The 17,319-nt window shown below is 43.1% G+C and overlaps 1 protein-coding gene across 4 annotated transcripts in view; it reads right to left on the reverse strand.

Moving 5' to 3' along the window:
* ADAMTS6 (ADAM metallopeptidase with thrombospondin type 1 motif 6) overlaps positions 1–17,319 on the reverse strand; it is a 283,143-nt gene that overhangs the window by 50,220 nt on the left and 215,604 nt on the right. For all 4 annotated transcript variants that reach the window (XM_075590050.1, XM_075590029.1, XM_075590040.1 and 1 more), the window contains 3 exons: positions 13,737–13,817; positions 11,894–12,057; positions 10,741–10,879 (listed from right to left, as the gene is read on the reverse strand). In XM_075590050.1, the coding sequence (XP_075446165.1) occupies positions 10,741–10,879; positions 11,894–12,057; positions 13,737–13,817 (384 nt within the window). The remainder of the gene's footprint in view (positions 1–10,740; positions 10,880–11,893; positions 12,058–13,736; positions 13,818–17,319) is intronic.

Here is a 17,319-nt window from a genome sequence, read left to right on the forward strand (position 1 = left end):
CGTCAGGCACAATGCACAACTTGGCTATAGTAGTTAGCCAAGTGCCTGCGCGCCTGCCGGCTACGTACTGTAGCGTGTTGACGCAATAGCGTGTTGACACACAGCGTTTTGAGAAGACAATACATTTTGTCTTCTCAGGCGACTGCCATGTGACGTCAGCATCACGTGAGCTGGTTCAGCAAATGAGGACGAACCAGCTTCATGACCCATCCGCCAAGCCCCCAAACACCCATGCAACACTATGAGCACAGATCTTCTGTGCTACAGCAGCGAGGCATGGATGGAGCTCGCACTCTCGCAAGCAAGCGGAGTGTATGAGCTCTGCCTTAGGTAGATGGGATTGCTGGTTTTAAGTGTCAAGAAGCTATTTGCAATAATACAAGTTTGTATTAACAGAACTACTCCGACTAGTGACATAATTACTGTAAACAACAGCTGCTCTTAGTACTGAACAGTCTGTTTCTTTGAGAATATAACCCAATACAAAAGAATCCGATTTATCATTAAAAAAAAATAATAATAAACCACTGCTAGATTAAATGTATATCTGAAATGGTCAATTAGCCCACAGAACGTCCAGCAATTAATTGTTTCACTAGCTCATTCATCTTTTCCTTGAACACACTCTCTGGAGATCATGTTGTGACAAAGCCCCTCCTGTTGCCTTCCCCGAACTGTAACCTCTGTATGCAACCTCTGCCACACCCTCGCTAACTCAATGCATCCCTAAAGAAGTGTCATGAAGTATGTCTGCTGTTAAGGAAGCCCTGTATGTATCATGCCACAGCCCCTTTCTTTCCCATTCCCTTCTACTCAATCCCCCTCTAACCTACATTTCACGTTTCCCTTTCTCTATTCTGCCTTTTCCCCTCTCACAATTGTCCCTCCAGCCTAATCCTTCTAATAGAAAAGAAAAAAATAGGGAAGCGCAGTCAAATGGGTGATGGTAGAATAACACCTTTATATTGAATTATAACACAAGATAATAACAAGCAATAAACAACAATTGTTAAAAGAATGTCAATAATAATTAGTGTCAATAGGATCTAATTCACTAATGAGAGGCGATCATAGCCAACTGCTGCTGAAAAAAAGTCAGAGGGTAGGAAATCCTGGTTCAAGATCAAAAGTCCTGGGACCAGAGTGACGGCCCCAGATGGGTGCACAGATCGTGGGGGGATAAAATTGTTGGGGGGGGGGGGGGTATGCCGTTAATGAGCCAATGCTTGATGTGCTCACCCAACCTCCACTGGTTGCTAAGAACGGCTGTATGTTCCTCCCGAAACAGCTCCTAAAGGTCTCGATGTTAGAGACTGACTGTGCACAGCCCACCGGGTTTCCGGGTGTGACGTCACTTACGGACGTGACGCGCTAACCCTTCCCGGCTGTAACAGGGGCTATTCGATCTTCCTCCGCAGCGTTGGTAGCAGACAGACACGCTGATGACAAAACGCCGCCCTCTCCAGAGCACGTAGCAGTGCTAGCTGAATCCAATCACTAAGACAAGTGAGAGCACAGACCCTTGGCTCCTCCTCCTACGCGTTTCACCAATGAATGGCTTTGTCAGGGATACCATATAGATAAGTTCACAGAGTATATATACCCTATTGATGGCTAGATTGATTAGATAATCAGCAATCATATATATAAAAATCAATAGACCAGGGGGGTAAATGAACTAATACTCACAGTATAAGGAATGGTCCATGTCACAAACCAAAACTGTTTAACATTTTACAATAAAAAACAACAACAATTAATTAACACTGGAATTTAAAAATTAGCATATTTACATACTTTAAACATTAACAGCAGTAATCAATAAATGCTAAAAATACGTAAACAATTAAGGGAAAGGATGGGGGATATAAACTATTCAATAAAATCCACCCATCAACTATTGGAATGCTAAAAGATCAAGCTCCTCATTGAGACCCACTGGACTAAGTGTTTGTAATTTAAAAATCCAGTAGGTCTCCTGTTTTCTAAGTCTTAAAAGTCTATCACCTCTCATATTTGTTTTTGTAATATGTTCAATTCCCTTAATGGAGATTCCTTCAATACTCCTATTGTGATTTGTAAGGAAATATCTTGAAACCCCATGGCCAAAAAAACCTTTTAAAATATTTCTTCTGTGCTCTGTGAACCGCTCTTTTAAACTTCTTTTTGTTCTACCTATATAATAAAGGCCACACGGACAGGTAAGTAAATAAATAACATGGTGAAAATAACATATTTAGTATTACAATTAATAAATTGTTTAATTTTAAATACTTCTCCTGTGACGTTAGACGAGAATTCAGTACTCTTATTGACAATGTGTTTACATGTCAAACAATTAAGGCGTCCACATTTGTAACAACCTCCTGGGCATGAAGATAATCACATATTGTTTGGGTTCAATTCTTTTGTCAAGTTATTTCCACCTTTCCTCAAAACTGTTGGTGCTAAAACATTCTTAAGATTTTTTTCTCGTTTAAAAACAATCCCAGGTCTCTTTTTGAGGGTCTTGCCTATAAGGGGGTCATTTAAAATAATTCCCCAGTGTTTCATTAAAATTTTTCTAATTTCATTAGAGGCCCCATTAAATTTAGTAATAAATAGGCAATTGTCTCCGTCGTTGGGGTCATTTTTTCCCTTCACATTTTCTTCACTTTTTTCTTTTATAAGAGATTGTCTGTTCTGCCCCTAACCCTTGATAATGCAACATCTAGTTTATCTTTTTTGTATCCTTTTGCTAAAAATTTCTTATATAATATTTGTGCTTGTTCCTCAAAATCAGAATCTTTCGTGCAGTTCCTACGGACTCTTAAAAGTTGACCATACGGAATATTATTAATCCAAACTCTAGAATGGTTACTTTTCCGGGTCAAGATAACTGTTTGAATCAACCTTTTTAAAATAAGTTTTAGTTAAAATCTTTTCACCTTCACTAAATAAAACTAAATCTAAAAAGTTAATCGATGTTGAATTATGTTCATGGGTAAAATGTAGATTGACATCATTCTTATTCAAATATTCATAACATTTTAAAAGCTCTTCTGTTGTACCCTTCCATATTATTAAAAGATCATCTATAAAACGTTTATAAAAACAGATATTCTTAAGGAAGGGCAGGGAGGGGGCGAAGGGCAGGGAGGGGGCGATGGGCAGGGAGGGGGCAAGGGGGCGAAGGGCAGGGAGGGGGCGAGGGAGGGGGTGAAGGGCAGGGAGGGGGCGAGGGGCAGGGTCGAAGGGGGGGGGGGGGGTGAAGGGCAGGGCCGGGGGTGAAAGGCAGGGCCGGGGGTGAAAGGCAGGGCCGGGGTGGGGGTGAAAGGCAGGGCCGGGGTGGGGGTGAAAGGCAGGGCCGGGTGGGGGTGAAAGGCAGGGCCGGGGTGGGGGTGAAAGGCAGGGCCGGGATGTTGCGTGAAAGATCCCTTTCCCTGCGTTTACTTACCTCGCATCAGGCCGTGCTCCTCCTCTTCCTCCGGGTACCGGGCCGCGCTCCTCCTCCTCGGCTTTCTCCGTTCCCCCCGGCGAGGCGGAGCTGAGACGCTCAGATGAGGAGGTGGTGTGGGCAGCCGGCCAGTACAGCTCCCGACTGAGAGAGCCGGAGGAGCACTCTCGGGGATGGTGAGCTGGGGGCGTGGCCTCTAGGCCTGTGTTAAGTGAGAGCGGAGAGAGCGTGCTCTTGGGGGGGGGGAATGGCAGCTGTCTGTGGGAGGGAGCACCGGGGGAGAGGGTGAGCGCCGGGGGAGAGGGTGAGCGCCGGGGGAGAGGGTGAGCGCCGGGGGAGAGGGTGATCTTTGTGAGGTCCCGCGGAGTGGTGATAGGGTGGATGGGCGAGGGTGGATGGGTGAGGATGGGCGAGGGTGGGCGGGCAAGGGTGGCCAGCCGTTGAGGGGTGAGAGGTCAAGGCCGGGCAGCCGTTGAGGAGGGCCAGAGGGTGTGTGTGTGTGTGTGTGAGTGACCGGCCAATGAGAGGTGTGCGGGGGCGGGCCAAAGGAGCCATCTCATTGGCCTGAGGCGGAGTGACGGGCCAAAGGTCCAATGTGATTGCCCCTAGGGACAGGACAAACAGACTCGCATACAACGGTTTGAGAAATATATAGATAGATACTGTATATATATATATATATATATATATATATGCATGCAGTGTTCGACAAACCTATACATTTGCTCGCCCCGGGCGAGTGGATTTAACCCCCGGGCGAGTAAATATTGGCCCAAGCAGCACACGTTTGGTACTAGGTGGCGAGTAGATTTTTTTTGCGTGGCGAGTAGATTTTTTGGTGATTTGTCAACCACTGTATATATGTATATATTTATATACTTTTTTTATTCAACTCAATGCCATTTCTAATGAGTTTTAAAACATCCTTTGATTTCTATAGCAGGTTGTAGTACACTTCCCAAGCAATGCAAGATCTTTGCAACACTTTATTGGTTGTGATAATTTGTTACCAATATTCCCAGCAGTTGTTTCAGTTGGAAACTGTACAAATAGATAATGTTACCGTAGTAATATAAGAATACAATAATTTTCTTTTTTTTTTTCCAAATTTTTTTTTTTATTAGGCAGACATATTATTACAGGATGTTGACAATACAGGGGTGCAGAGTATAGGCCTAATACAACTTTTTTCTCATTTTTAACTAAGGGGAAAAGAAGAAAGGCTCAACGTCCCCCCTGGCCTTAGTTGGTCCCTCGGGGTGGCGTGAGTGTGGAAAAAGAAAAAGGGGGTGGGGAGGGGAGGAGGGGAGGAGGGGGGGGGGGGGGGGGGGCGGGGGGGGAAGGGGTACGACCGAGATGGGTCGTGCTCCCCTACTCCTTGTCGGCTCCTGGTTGTGTCGTGGCATTTTATGTGCTTCTGAGTTGTTATGGGTGAGTTCGGCCCAATAGAGCCATATGGGTTTCCCATGGGTCCCAGGTTTTATTATATGTGGAAGTAGACCTTTTCAGAAAGGCTGACAGCCTTTCCATGTCCTTTACTGTTTGTACTCTTTGTATAATTATTTGTTTTGAGGGAGGAGACACCTTCTTCCAGGCCGCAGCCACCGCACACCTAGCCGCCGTTAGGATGAAGGAGACTAATTTTCTCGTTGGCCGGTCCAGGTAATCTAAGGGCCTGGCCAACAAGTAGGTCAGCGGGTCAATGGGTATTGTGAGGTCTGTGACCTCTTCTATTAGTTTTTGTGTTGTTTCCCAGAATTTCTGAATTTCAGAATACAATAATTTTCAACACCCGACCTTACACCTGCTGTACAAACCAAAGTTTCTGAATGTCTCTCTGCTATATCATCCTGGATGGCCCTCCGTCGCCTTAAACTCAACATGGCTAAAACAGAGCTCCTCATACTTCCTCCCAAACCTGGCCCTACTACCTCCTTCCACATTACTGTTGGAACTACCATCATTCACCCAGTAGCCCAAGCACGCTGCCTAGGGGTCACACTCGACTCCTCTCTCACATTCGCCCCTCACATTCAAAACATTTCTAAAACTTGTCGCTTTTTCCTCCGCAATATAACTAAGATACGCCCTTTCCTCTGTTGCTCGACTACTAAAACTCTGACTCAGGCCCTCATTCTCTCCCGTCTTGATTACTGTAACCTCCTGCTGTCCGGCCTTCCTGCCTCTCATCTGTCTCCCCTACAATCTATCCTAAATGCTGCTGCCAGAATCACTCTACTCTTTCCTAGATCTGTCTCAGCATCTCCCCTCATGAAATCCCTCTCCTGGCTTCCGATCAAATCCCGCATCTCGCACTCCATTCTTCTCCTCACTTTTAAAGCTTTACACTCTTCTGCCCCTCCTTACATCTCAGCCCTAATTTCTCGCTATGCACCATCCCGACTCTTGCGTTCTGCTCAAGGATGTCTTCTTTCTACCCCCTTTGTATCTAAAGCCCTCTCCCGCCTTAAACCTTTTTCACTGACTGCCCCAAACCTCTGGAATGCCCTTCCCCTCAGTACCCGACTACCACCCTCTCTATCCACCTTTAAGACCCACCTTAAGACACACTTGCTTAAAGAAGCATATGAATAGCACTGTAGATATTCTGAACACATGATACATAAAGCTTGGCCCCCTGCAGACGCACTTACCAGAACTCCCTCCTACTGTCTCTGTACGTTCTCCCTACCTACCAATTAGACTGTAAGCTCCTCGGGGCAGGGACTCCTCTTCCTTAATGTTACTTTAATGTCTAAAGCACTTATTCCCATGATCTGTTATTTATATTATCTGTTATTTATTTGATTACCACATGTATTACTACTGTGAAGCGCTATGTTCATTAATGGCGCTATATAAATAAAGACATACAATACAATACATTGTAACTGCTGAGTTACACTGACTGATTGATTGAAACTGAAAGGCGTCCATTTAGTGAACCCTGAGAAGCAGGATCTTTGCTGATCGATCACAGGAGAATCAGCAGCGTAGGTAATTAATTTTTCATTAAAAGTAATCAACGGCTGCATATATTAAACAAAACAAATATATATTTATTTTTAAGTGCCGCTTGGAATGCCTCTTTAACGCCAGATTTTTGTGCTATCCTGTACCATTGCTTTATGATTCTGCCCCTATGACCTTGTAACACCTACGACATTGTACCTTTGGTAAGTACTGTCACAGATTTACAGTAAACTCAATATATATTTCCAGCTCCTTATATAATGTTATGACATTAGATAGGCAGCAGCCATTAAAGCACAGATATGCACATGTACCTATCCAGGAGGATGAAGAGCATCATTAGACCGCACTCTCCACACGCATACAATACATGGCAATTATGTCTCTACTTCAGAATCCATCTAAGGCCCGGGCAATGGTGCCTTCGCCAGCGCGGAGGTGTGCGCAGGCTGTGGGAAAGCGGGTGCTTTCCCTGACCATGGTCGACGGGCCGTGGGGGGCGTTCCTAGGGGCGTCACGGAGCTGGTTCGCCCTCATTGGGCGAACGCTCACGTGACCCGCATGTCGCGCCAAGAAATCAGTCTCAACTGATTTTTTTGTGCAACGCGCGCCACCCTCCCACCTCCGCCTGCACGGTCTATGGGGGCGATCACTGCCTTAAGGCAATCTGATCGCGCCCCGTGCGGACGCCTCCGCGCGGTCTCCCACACCATGGACTCAGCCTAAACCTCAGCAGCAACAAAACAACAAACACCCTGTAAACAAGTGCAGACAGATTCACAACTATCAAAATCCACCCCGGAGGTGGCTGTATCCATGCTTGAGGTGTTGGATTCGAATATTATGTGTACAGTGGATGAATCCTCACTTCAACAAATATCATACTGCCTGCTCAAGACCGATTATTTCTTATTTTATTGTACCTTTGATAGAAACAGAACTGGAAATGAGTACAAATGTATGATTGGAAACCTTGAAGCAAACTAGAAGTTACTGTTTAATAGGAGCCCTCCAGTTTATAACACTTTTTATAAGAAGCCGAGTTGCAGATATTTCGAATGTTATCTTGGCAAGTGAAGAATCCCCGGGGTAATCCCCTTGTATTATGTATCAAAAACTTTATTTCCCTCTGCTTCAGGCAACAAAAATTACATTGCTAGAATTGAATTATTAGAGAGGGCTATTTGTGGTAGGGAGCTGATCCTGCAAAATGCTACAACATGTACAGCATACTCTGCCACACTATGCAGGAACAAATATCATGTTGTTATACTAGGAACAGGAGCCTGGTTTGACATAGATACAGATGTATCAAGATTTACAGTTTTGGGCACAGGGGCAAGCTGCGGGAGCGCCCCAGTGCTGGAGGATTAATGCTATGGGGGGTCCCACATAGTGCTCCATAGTCGCACAGTGGGGGGTCTATCTCCGGAGTTATGGCTTTAGGCTGCGGCGACGGTGCGTAGCGTGAAAACAAAGGCATGAAGTCCGTCACAGGTTCCCATCGTGTGTGTGACCACGACGTGCAGCGACACAAGCGACCAAAGTCTCTGTAGTCAAGGGAATTTGTGATTTTCAGTGACAGCCGCACCACGTGACTGACAGCAAGCCAATCACAGAGCTTCTGCCTTCCCCCTTGCTGACGTCACCACCCCTTGTGAAAATTTCGCTATAGTGAAGGCAACGACAGCGGTCGCCAGCTACGATAAGCGCGGCCATAAGCTTTTCAGTGCCGCCTCCGGGGACCGTAAGTCCTGTTACATCTGTAGGTTATTGAGAACTGATGTTACACATGAGGTTTTAAGAGTACTGCACCATTGTAAACGAAGCAGGTAAGATACCCGCCAGTTATGATGCTTGTTCACCTTTTTCTTTTCCCATTATCTAAACTCTATGGGGTCCTGGAGTTGATCTGGCCAATTTTCTGCTTTTGGGATCCCTATGTTCCTAAAATATTCGCATTACATACATTCATTATTTTATTTCCTGTACTATAAGAAACAATGGCATCAATGGATTCATCAAAGCCTGATGCAGGATATTGCGCCTGATCTGACGGTAACTGCCATTCAAGTCAATGACCCTGGCAGTCATGCTATTTTTTTTTAATGATCTAAAACTGTATTTTGAGAACCAGATCATCAACGCAACTGAAAATAGTGCAGTTCAACCTTAGGGATCCCCAATTCAGACACAAAAATAAAAATATACATTCTGTGGGGTTTGCTACTTTAAAAGATCAATTTGCCTCTATGAGGAAAGTGACAATAAAGGACAGCGCAATAATAGCATACAGATCCAGGTAAGCAAGATGTGTGTAGAGTAGGCATGAACTTTATTCTTCAATATCAAGCAAAGAAAGGTGGGTACCGTGTTGGTCCTTTCTTCCATGTAGTAACAAAGCAGGGAGAGGGAGTAGGTGGTATGATACCTTTTATTGGACCAACACGTACTTGATATGTTACAATCTTTCGAACCTCTCAAGGTCCTTTGCCGGGTAACCCAATGAAGGACCTTGAGAGGTTCGAAAGCTTGTAGCATATCAACTACGTGATGGTCCAATAAAAGGTATCATACCACCTACTCCCTCTCCCTCCTTTGTTACTTCACAATATCAAAGAAGGACATGGTTTTATAAGGAATGTACAGATCTACATAGGGTAGAAAGGTCCACATGCATGAATCTGGTTCCCATAAAGAGGTAATTTACAGGAACCTTGGGAACAAAGATCAGAAGGCCACATAAAGTTATCTAACTGATGGTTAAATCTGCTCGATGTTTTGAAAGTGTGTAAAAATTCTGTTTTATTAGGAGCTTATAAAATGTAAATTGTCTGACACATGTTTGGCTGTAGTTAGCATTTGTACACATTTTATAACATATGTTGCATCTCCACAAAACCCAGGAATATATTTTAGCACAAAAAAAAAAAAGAAGAAGAAAACTCGGACCTGACTTGAGACTTGTTTTAAATGGTTTGCTCTTAACAGGTCAAAGGGCAGGTTAGTTTACTTTGATTTGCTCTATAAACTAACAAACAGAATGTCAATGAATGGTAGTCCTTTAAATATAATGATTGATTTCAGCGACCCAATGGACTATCCTTCACAACAATTTCCATAAACTACTGAACAGCTGTCTGATGGTCACAACATAAGGAGTCAAAACAAACTCAGCTTTAGTTGCATGTAGAAATACACTAATCTGCAATGCCCCAAATAATCCGTTCTTCTTCAGGGAGAGCATTATCCCGTCTCTGTATTTTGCCAAGGGTCATACAAACAAAACAAATAAAGCATTCCAGGAGATTTCTTTTTTTTCCCCCCTTCTTCAAGAAAATGTCCTATACTAGATTGAGGCTGAAGTGCTACCTCCCGCTGTATTATACAGTATGTATGTGGCAGTCACAAATTATTGCATTCAGACTACAATATTCAATCAATTGCAGGTCACTGGTTAATGCTTCCAAACCACCCTGTGTAACCAGGGACCCAACACGCAAATGCATTACAATTATTACAAATTAGGTAATTAACCTTGTTGTGCCCCAGAGTTGCACCACGTTTGCATTGATACATATAACCCGTAGCATAGTAAAGGCATTCATTGCTATTGGCTCTGGCTTCTGTTTCGTCTGAAACAGCACAAACCTGCTCTTTTCCACAATGTGGCAGAGTAAAGTGCCTGGGAAAGAAAAAAGGGGAGATGGACCGGTTTGGGCTGTCCCAGAAGGAGCAGAAGCCAGAAGGATTCCAATGTACTGCAGTCTGCCAGTCATAAATTATATCTCAAATTAAGCATGGCTCCCTTTGTTCCTTTAGAAGAAAGGAAGGACATTTACATGTGAAATTGTAGTTGTAATTGTGTAGTACAAGAGACTATGTTTTTACAGTATGCGGATATAATGAAATAATGCTCCTTTCATGCTGCATTCTCATTACACTTAGGCCAGGTCCCCAGTGGCCGCTACAGCGCGCGCGCCACACACAACAGCACAGCCCTCTATGGGGCAGGCCCCAGTGGCCGTGTGTGTGTGTTTGGCGCGCGCAAAGCGCTGTGACGCGTACGCTGGCAAGGAAGACAAGAATTTTGTCTTCCTGTGCCGCGATCACGTGGTCAGCGTGCACCAATGGAAGGGCAGATATGCCCCGTCATGGCCACGCCCCCTATGCTCTCCTAGAGCTCCCCTACAGACTTTAGTCTGTGCACGTGCTACCAGGCACGCATGCAGCAGTGAAGACTGGGGCTGTAGCCTTAGCAAGCAGCTGTGGATAATGTCCTGTGTAACAATTGGTGTTGAAGCTATCTGTTGTTCAGCAGTATGTCTTACCTCCAGCACATGTTGCTGAACATTCAGACCAAGGAAGGTGATTCCATGCAAAGCCCACTTCATTGTCTCCACTGCCTGTGCGAATGATGGGGACATTAAATTTATATCTGATCCCCATGTTCTGCTCCTGAAGAAGAATCTGCGAATAAATGTTTACAGAATTAAAAAGGCCGATATCACACCAACACCTCGTATTTGTTATGTGTGGCAAAGTGTGAAGACAAAAACAAATGCTGTTACTAAATCAATATACATACTTACCCCATTAATTATATTGTATTGCTGTTATCATTATAACTGGTTGGTTTCTCTTTATAAATTAAATGACTATGTTAAACATTTCTTTGCAAAACCATAAAATGTAAGATTGACCGAAAGCCAAAAGAATATCTCAATGTTTCAGTTCACTGATATTTTCCTGCACGGCTGAAGGGGCAAGGCTGACTTTAACTGACCATATAAGGCCAGTTGTACAACTACAAACATTAGCCTAAAGTATTTGTAATGTTCTCTAAGGCAACGGGATGATTGCAGGGAAATCTAAGAATCTAGGCTGTTCACATATTCTATATTGTAATGCTGCAATACCTTTAGCTACCCAATATTAGTATGTAAACTTAAAGCAGCAGTCCAAGCTGCCGTTCCCCCCCCCCCCTCCTTTATATGTGCATCAATACAATCCACACAATGATAAGTAATTAGCCCGTGATCGATCAATGAAAATTCGGCTCGGGGGTTCACTAAATGGCTGCCAGTGCAGCAGAAGAGGACCAAAGATACAAAGTTCTATGGGGAAGATCATGTGACCAGGCAGTCAGTAGATACAATTGGTGCACTGCTAGAGAGAGGACAGGGCTCAAAAATGGGTGTGTCAGAGCCTGTTTCAGAGGAGGAAGGGGGTGGGACGTTGTAAATGGTTGCTATAGAAACAAAAAATGCTTGTTACATTATAATACTTTAAATATGTCATTAAAAAGGCTACAAGTATTTCTCATAGTACAGAACCAATTTATTTATAAAAAAAAAAACCACATGTAGGATATTGCTTGGTCTGCAGCTTTAAACAATTCTTCATTTCATGACTATATTTCTAGTCAATGACTAGCTTCCCTAAATAAAATACAAATTACAGCATTAAGAACATCAACTTTACCATGACTATGAGATTTTCTGTTGTTGGACCTAATGCTTCCAGAGACTCTGGTTCGTCTGTTGGCCTCTTGTAATGGAAAGCTGTCCCAGCTACATCAAATTTCCTTGGCCAGTCAATTGTCCAAGCACCATTTATGAAGTAGTCATCCCCTTCAGATTTCAGGGCTATAGGATGCAAGAACATTGAACCATACAGTTATGCTGCAAAAAAATGAATCAAGCACCTGGCACAAAATGCGAGTGTAAGTTGTGCACATCTGTAGCATTGCTGCGAAAAGCAAACAAATGTAGAAAAATATGTTAGAATTAATTTTTTCAATTATGAGGCGGTTAGACGCCAAGCGCCGGTGTGGAGTATCGCACACGATTGGGGAGCAATACTCAGCATCGCCACTTTGTAAACCTCCCCCTTTCCTTTATACCTAATGGGTGGAGGCTGGTCATTACAAAGGATTTGTTTCTCTCATAGTTGGAGTATGAGAAGTCGTATGAGTATGTGTTTCCATGTGTTATAAAGTACATTGTGTTTAATATTCTTAAGCATAAGCTTATTGGTTACATTATAATACAATGCATGCTATTCATGGACTTAATTGTCAATGTCCAACTGATGCCCAAGAGTGCAAAAAATGCCTTGCTGGCATAAAACGTTTCAGGTGGAACAGAAACAATGACGAACAGATTATCCGTTTCTGCCATGTCATATGGTGCGTTTACAAACAGTGGATGAGCTGGTAAACAACAAAATAAAACATAGGTGAAGAAATGTATTATCAGTTGGTTTTAGGCTCTTGGGGCAATAACTTTTCAAAATGTCCAACATTTTATATTTCCCAAGTCCTAAAGGATTTTAGTGTTTAGTAATCACACGTGCACCCCTATCCGTTCGAGTTGCAATAAGCAAGAGATAAAATAAAATGAGTTAGTTTAAAACACATAGTCTGTGCCAATATCTATGCTACTGCCACAAAGACAGTTATTTTGAATGTGATTGAAATACAATTATTAGCACACTGGGGCATTTGGGAGGCTGCAGGCTGTTTTGTTTGGGATGTTACAAAAGGTGCACCTTCAGTATGAAGTGAAACAGTATTTGCTGCTGATTACAAATCACGTACTCTCATACAATTCTGCTGGTTTAGTGCTAGTCAATGACAAAAATACAACCCCAAACTATGTTCTTCACATGCAAAAATCAACACGGTGAATAAAAGAATAGCTTGTATTTTCATCTGGAAAGGTTGGATCGCTCTGATTACAGCCACGCTAGACAAATAACAGGCGCTCTTTTTAAATAGCAAAACCCCTATTAAATGTGAAAGCATTTTCAATTCACCTTCTTTTACAAAGTAACATATAACAGTGTGGCAAACTACTCCTGTTCTTATTTATTTATCAGTTTATAAAAACCATTCATAATAGGTATAGAGAAAAGGTGCACTCACATGAGCCCTTGTTTGGAATGGCCTCGGGGGAAAACGCCATGCGCCAAACGGCGCAATCCATGAAGCAGTGTATTCTCCTTCCAACCAGGGGAAAAAAAGGCAGCACTCCAGGGGACTAATACTGGATTTATTTCAAGTGAAATCAAAACGACGTGTCGCTCCCAACCATGGACCTTTGCCAAGATGGTCCATGGTTAGGACCGAAACGTCGATTTGATTTCACTTTCGATAAATCCAATACTAGTCCTCTGGAGTGCTGCCTTTCCCCCCCCCCCCTGCTTGGAAGGAGAATACATTGCTTCATAAAAGCCATTCATGCCATTAAAGTGTTTGATTTTAAGCCAACCCCCTTCATACTTCTCATGCTTACAACTCACACTCAAGCCTTTCAAAACTTACCTATATAGTTCTTAGACATAGCCATTTCTTTAATTTCAATGTGAACTGAACCCCGTGGAATTTGAACGACTTCCATGTAGCCTAGAAGGCAAAGGTTAGCCTGTTATTAGCAGCATCTGGAACTTCAGTCAGGCAACCAGTCAATAAATTATTCAATATACTGACACACGTTAAAGACTACAGATTCCAAGGAGGTCACTTGAGATCTCCGGTGTGTTTACAAAACTCTAAAAACAGTTCAACAAATACTTTAGGAAATGTTTCCACCTAATATTATACTGGCAAAGGTGGTAAACACAGGCAATTAATTAGATGGGGATATGATGGAAAGAAAAGAGGAGTATTAGGACGATAAATGTGGATTGCTTTACATTCACTGGTATAGCCTCAAGGCAGTTCCCTAGACTGCAGATACAGTATAGCATTATCAGAGGTACCAATCATTTGTAGAAGCTGCTGCTGCTGCTGCAATTGGTTTAAGTGAGAGTAGTTACAGACCCTTTCATTTTCAGTTTTTATTTCTTCTCCATGTTCCCAGTAAACCTGCCATTCCTACCATTCCTTCCTTTCACTGGCTTTTGTTTGTACTCGTTCATTCAAAGCCTGTAGTTAACTAAGAAATAATGTATATATTGAGGGAGATAAATAAGTGTAAATAATGTCAGCGATACTATATTTAATGTTCTATTATGTTGCTATACAGTATCTGTTGTAAAACGACAGACCCTACTTGAGCCTTGGCTTTCTTTCATACATACTGTATAAGACAGCCTCTATGTCTTTTCCAGGCATTTTCTATGCCCCTTCCTTAATTAGCATCTACTACCTTTGTTGGGAGGCTATTCCACAATTCCACCACCCTTTCAATGAGGAAGTACTAACTCACAATTCCTCTTAGCCTACCACCCTCCAGCTCCAGTGCATGACCTCTTGTTCTAGCACTTATCTTGTGACATGCTACCCTCCATCAATGTCATCGGTCATAGACTGTTGAGCTCTCCCTGTGTATGTTCGGCCATGTTAATCGCTTGCTGGCGGAAGCGTGCTGAGGCGCGCTCCCGCTCAGCACTGAGCCCCCTACAGCCGCAATTAGAGCGGCTTTAGTAGGGGCTCACCTGCGCTTCCGCGCGCTTGCGGAAGCGCAGGTCTTAGGGGAATTTAAAATTCCCCCGCTTGTTGGCACGACAGGCCGGACACGTGAGTGGTTCGCCCAATGAGGGCGAACCAGCTCCGTGACGTCACTGGCCCGCCCCCGGGCAGTGACGCGCCCGCCCCCTGACGGCCCGCTGACGGCGCGTGCGGTAAGCAACCGCAAGGCCAGGGAAAGCACCCGCTTTCCCTGAGCCTCAGCGCGCCTCACCGAGCAAGCAGGGAGCATGGACTCAGCCTTAGTCATTAGTTACCAAAATATGGCCAGTTGCGCCTTCTCCTCCTCCTTATTGCTGTACATTGATCCTGATGAAAGCCGAAGCAGAAGAGCAATGAGAGGCAGCCCCTTATTTTGCCTTTTTACCAAGAAACAATCCCTTCCAGTTTTTGGTCCCTGTCATCAGGGCCTGTTTACTGAAATACTACTCCCATCAACCAGTTATCTCTCCTAAGCAGTCTCTGTCTAGGTTATGCACTGCACAATTTGTTTGCAACATGCGTGAAAGTAATATCCCAAATTCCCGTTGCCTGTGTTTCCTTCAAACTTTAACAAAAAGTTCCATTGAGAACTTGAGAAATTGTCAAATTTCACTAGAGAACAATCTACCCTGAAATACAGAGGCAGCCAGACTCTATCTCTGGGCCACAGCTGAAAAAGCAAAAAGCCGTGGCTCCATAGACCGCAACATTCGTGCGGGTGGGTCCGCAGCTTGCCCCGGTGCCAGAAGCCATCAGTTTGGCTAATATAGATATATATATATAATATATATATATATATATATATTATGTTTTTTGTCGCCTTTTTCACCCACCATAACTTGGAAGAGAGAGAGGGAGGGAGAGGGAGAGAGAAAGAGGGAGAGGGAGGGAGAGAGGGAGAGAGGGAGACAGAGAGAAAGAGGGGAAAAGAGAAAGAGAGAGAGAGAGAGAGAGAAAGAGGAATAGAGAGAGAGAGGAAGAGAGAGAGAAAGAGGAATAGAGAGAGAGGGAGAGAGAGAGAGATGGAGGGAGACAGGGAGAGAGGGATCAGAAGAGAGGGAGGAGAGAGACTGTAATCAGAACTCTTTCGCTCTAAAAAAACATGTTTCAGACTGGGCAGATTTTTACTAGGCGATCAGCTTGCAAACTTTTTAAAAGGTTTGATTTTTCAAGTTCCAAAACAATGCACATTTTGCAAGGTTTGCCAATTTGGGCAAAAAGTTCACACATCTCTAATCACAAGCAGCAGTTTATTGAACACAGTTCTGTAAATCTATTCCCACAAGCAAAGCAATGTTCTTATGACACATCCTATAAAAAAAATAGTACCTCGCAGCACTATCCAGATTCAGTCAACAATTACCTATGTCCAACAGATTGACATGTATTTGTTTTGTTTCTCATTTACCTGAAGTTCACTCCAGATATCTTTTGTAATATTAAATGCATTTGCTGATGAAAAGATTAGTGTATATTACAAGAGTAATAAGGAGCAATGACAAGGAGCACACAGGATACAAATTATCCTGCACCGCATCCTTGTCCTAGATACAGACCATGAGTTAACTACCCAAACCATGAGTGCCAATAAACATATTCAAATACATGTATGCAACAAATATACTTTTGCATCGGGAGTAGTGTTAACAAATTGTGTGTGTATAAGTTTGACAAAACATAGCAAATGGCATCAACATCTATTAATATAAAACGTCATCTCATTTGTTATCTCGACCCTCTTCTCTATCTTTTTTTGTCCCTCGACTCATCTTTCCTCTATTTGCCCCGTCACTCATGTCTTTCATGTGCTTTTATCAATGTCTGTCCAAATCTGCCCCTTGAAATTGTTCTAGATTGGACAGTAATGAGCAAGGGAATACAAGCAATACTGGTGAGTAAATGCAGATCAGTGTACTCCAAACGTTAGTGGAAACACACCTAACAAAGGTCCGGTTATTAGGAGGTTTTCGTGGTGGCTCACTCTACCCACCAAGCTGGGTCATTATACCGGAAAAGGAAACGATGACCCATAGATGACCCAAATGTCTGATTTGTTTCTAACCCTGAAGTATTCAACAGGGAAAAAAATGAAGTTATAAACCTGCATAGAAGAAAATGTTGACTTGTCTAGTTATGTTTGAAATAATGTACTTCCATATTCTGCAGACAAACGGTGGATACGTGATCTATTTGTTAATGCTAAAAAAAGATAGGTCATGAAAAAGGTACCGTTTTTGCTCAAAGTTTTAAAGTACACATTTCTAGAGGGTGTCTAAATAAAACTTATATTTATTTTTTTAAGCTGAATTTTGGCACAAACTCTTACTGTATGCAGTCACTATCTCTGCGTTTTGGACTATATGTATAGCAATAGTTGCAATTATATCCTAGTTACTAGCACCCAAGATAATTAATAGGACTTTGCAGAAGACAGTAATCGAGTTTCCGCTATACT

Source organism: Ascaphus truei, chromosome 1 (genome assembly GCF_040206685.1).
Source record: "Ascaphus truei isolate aAscTru1 chromosome 1, aAscTru1.hap1, whole genome shotgun sequence".
Taxonomy (NCBI): domain Eukaryota; kingdom Metazoa; phylum Chordata; class Amphibia; order Anura; family Ascaphidae; genus Ascaphus; species Ascaphus truei.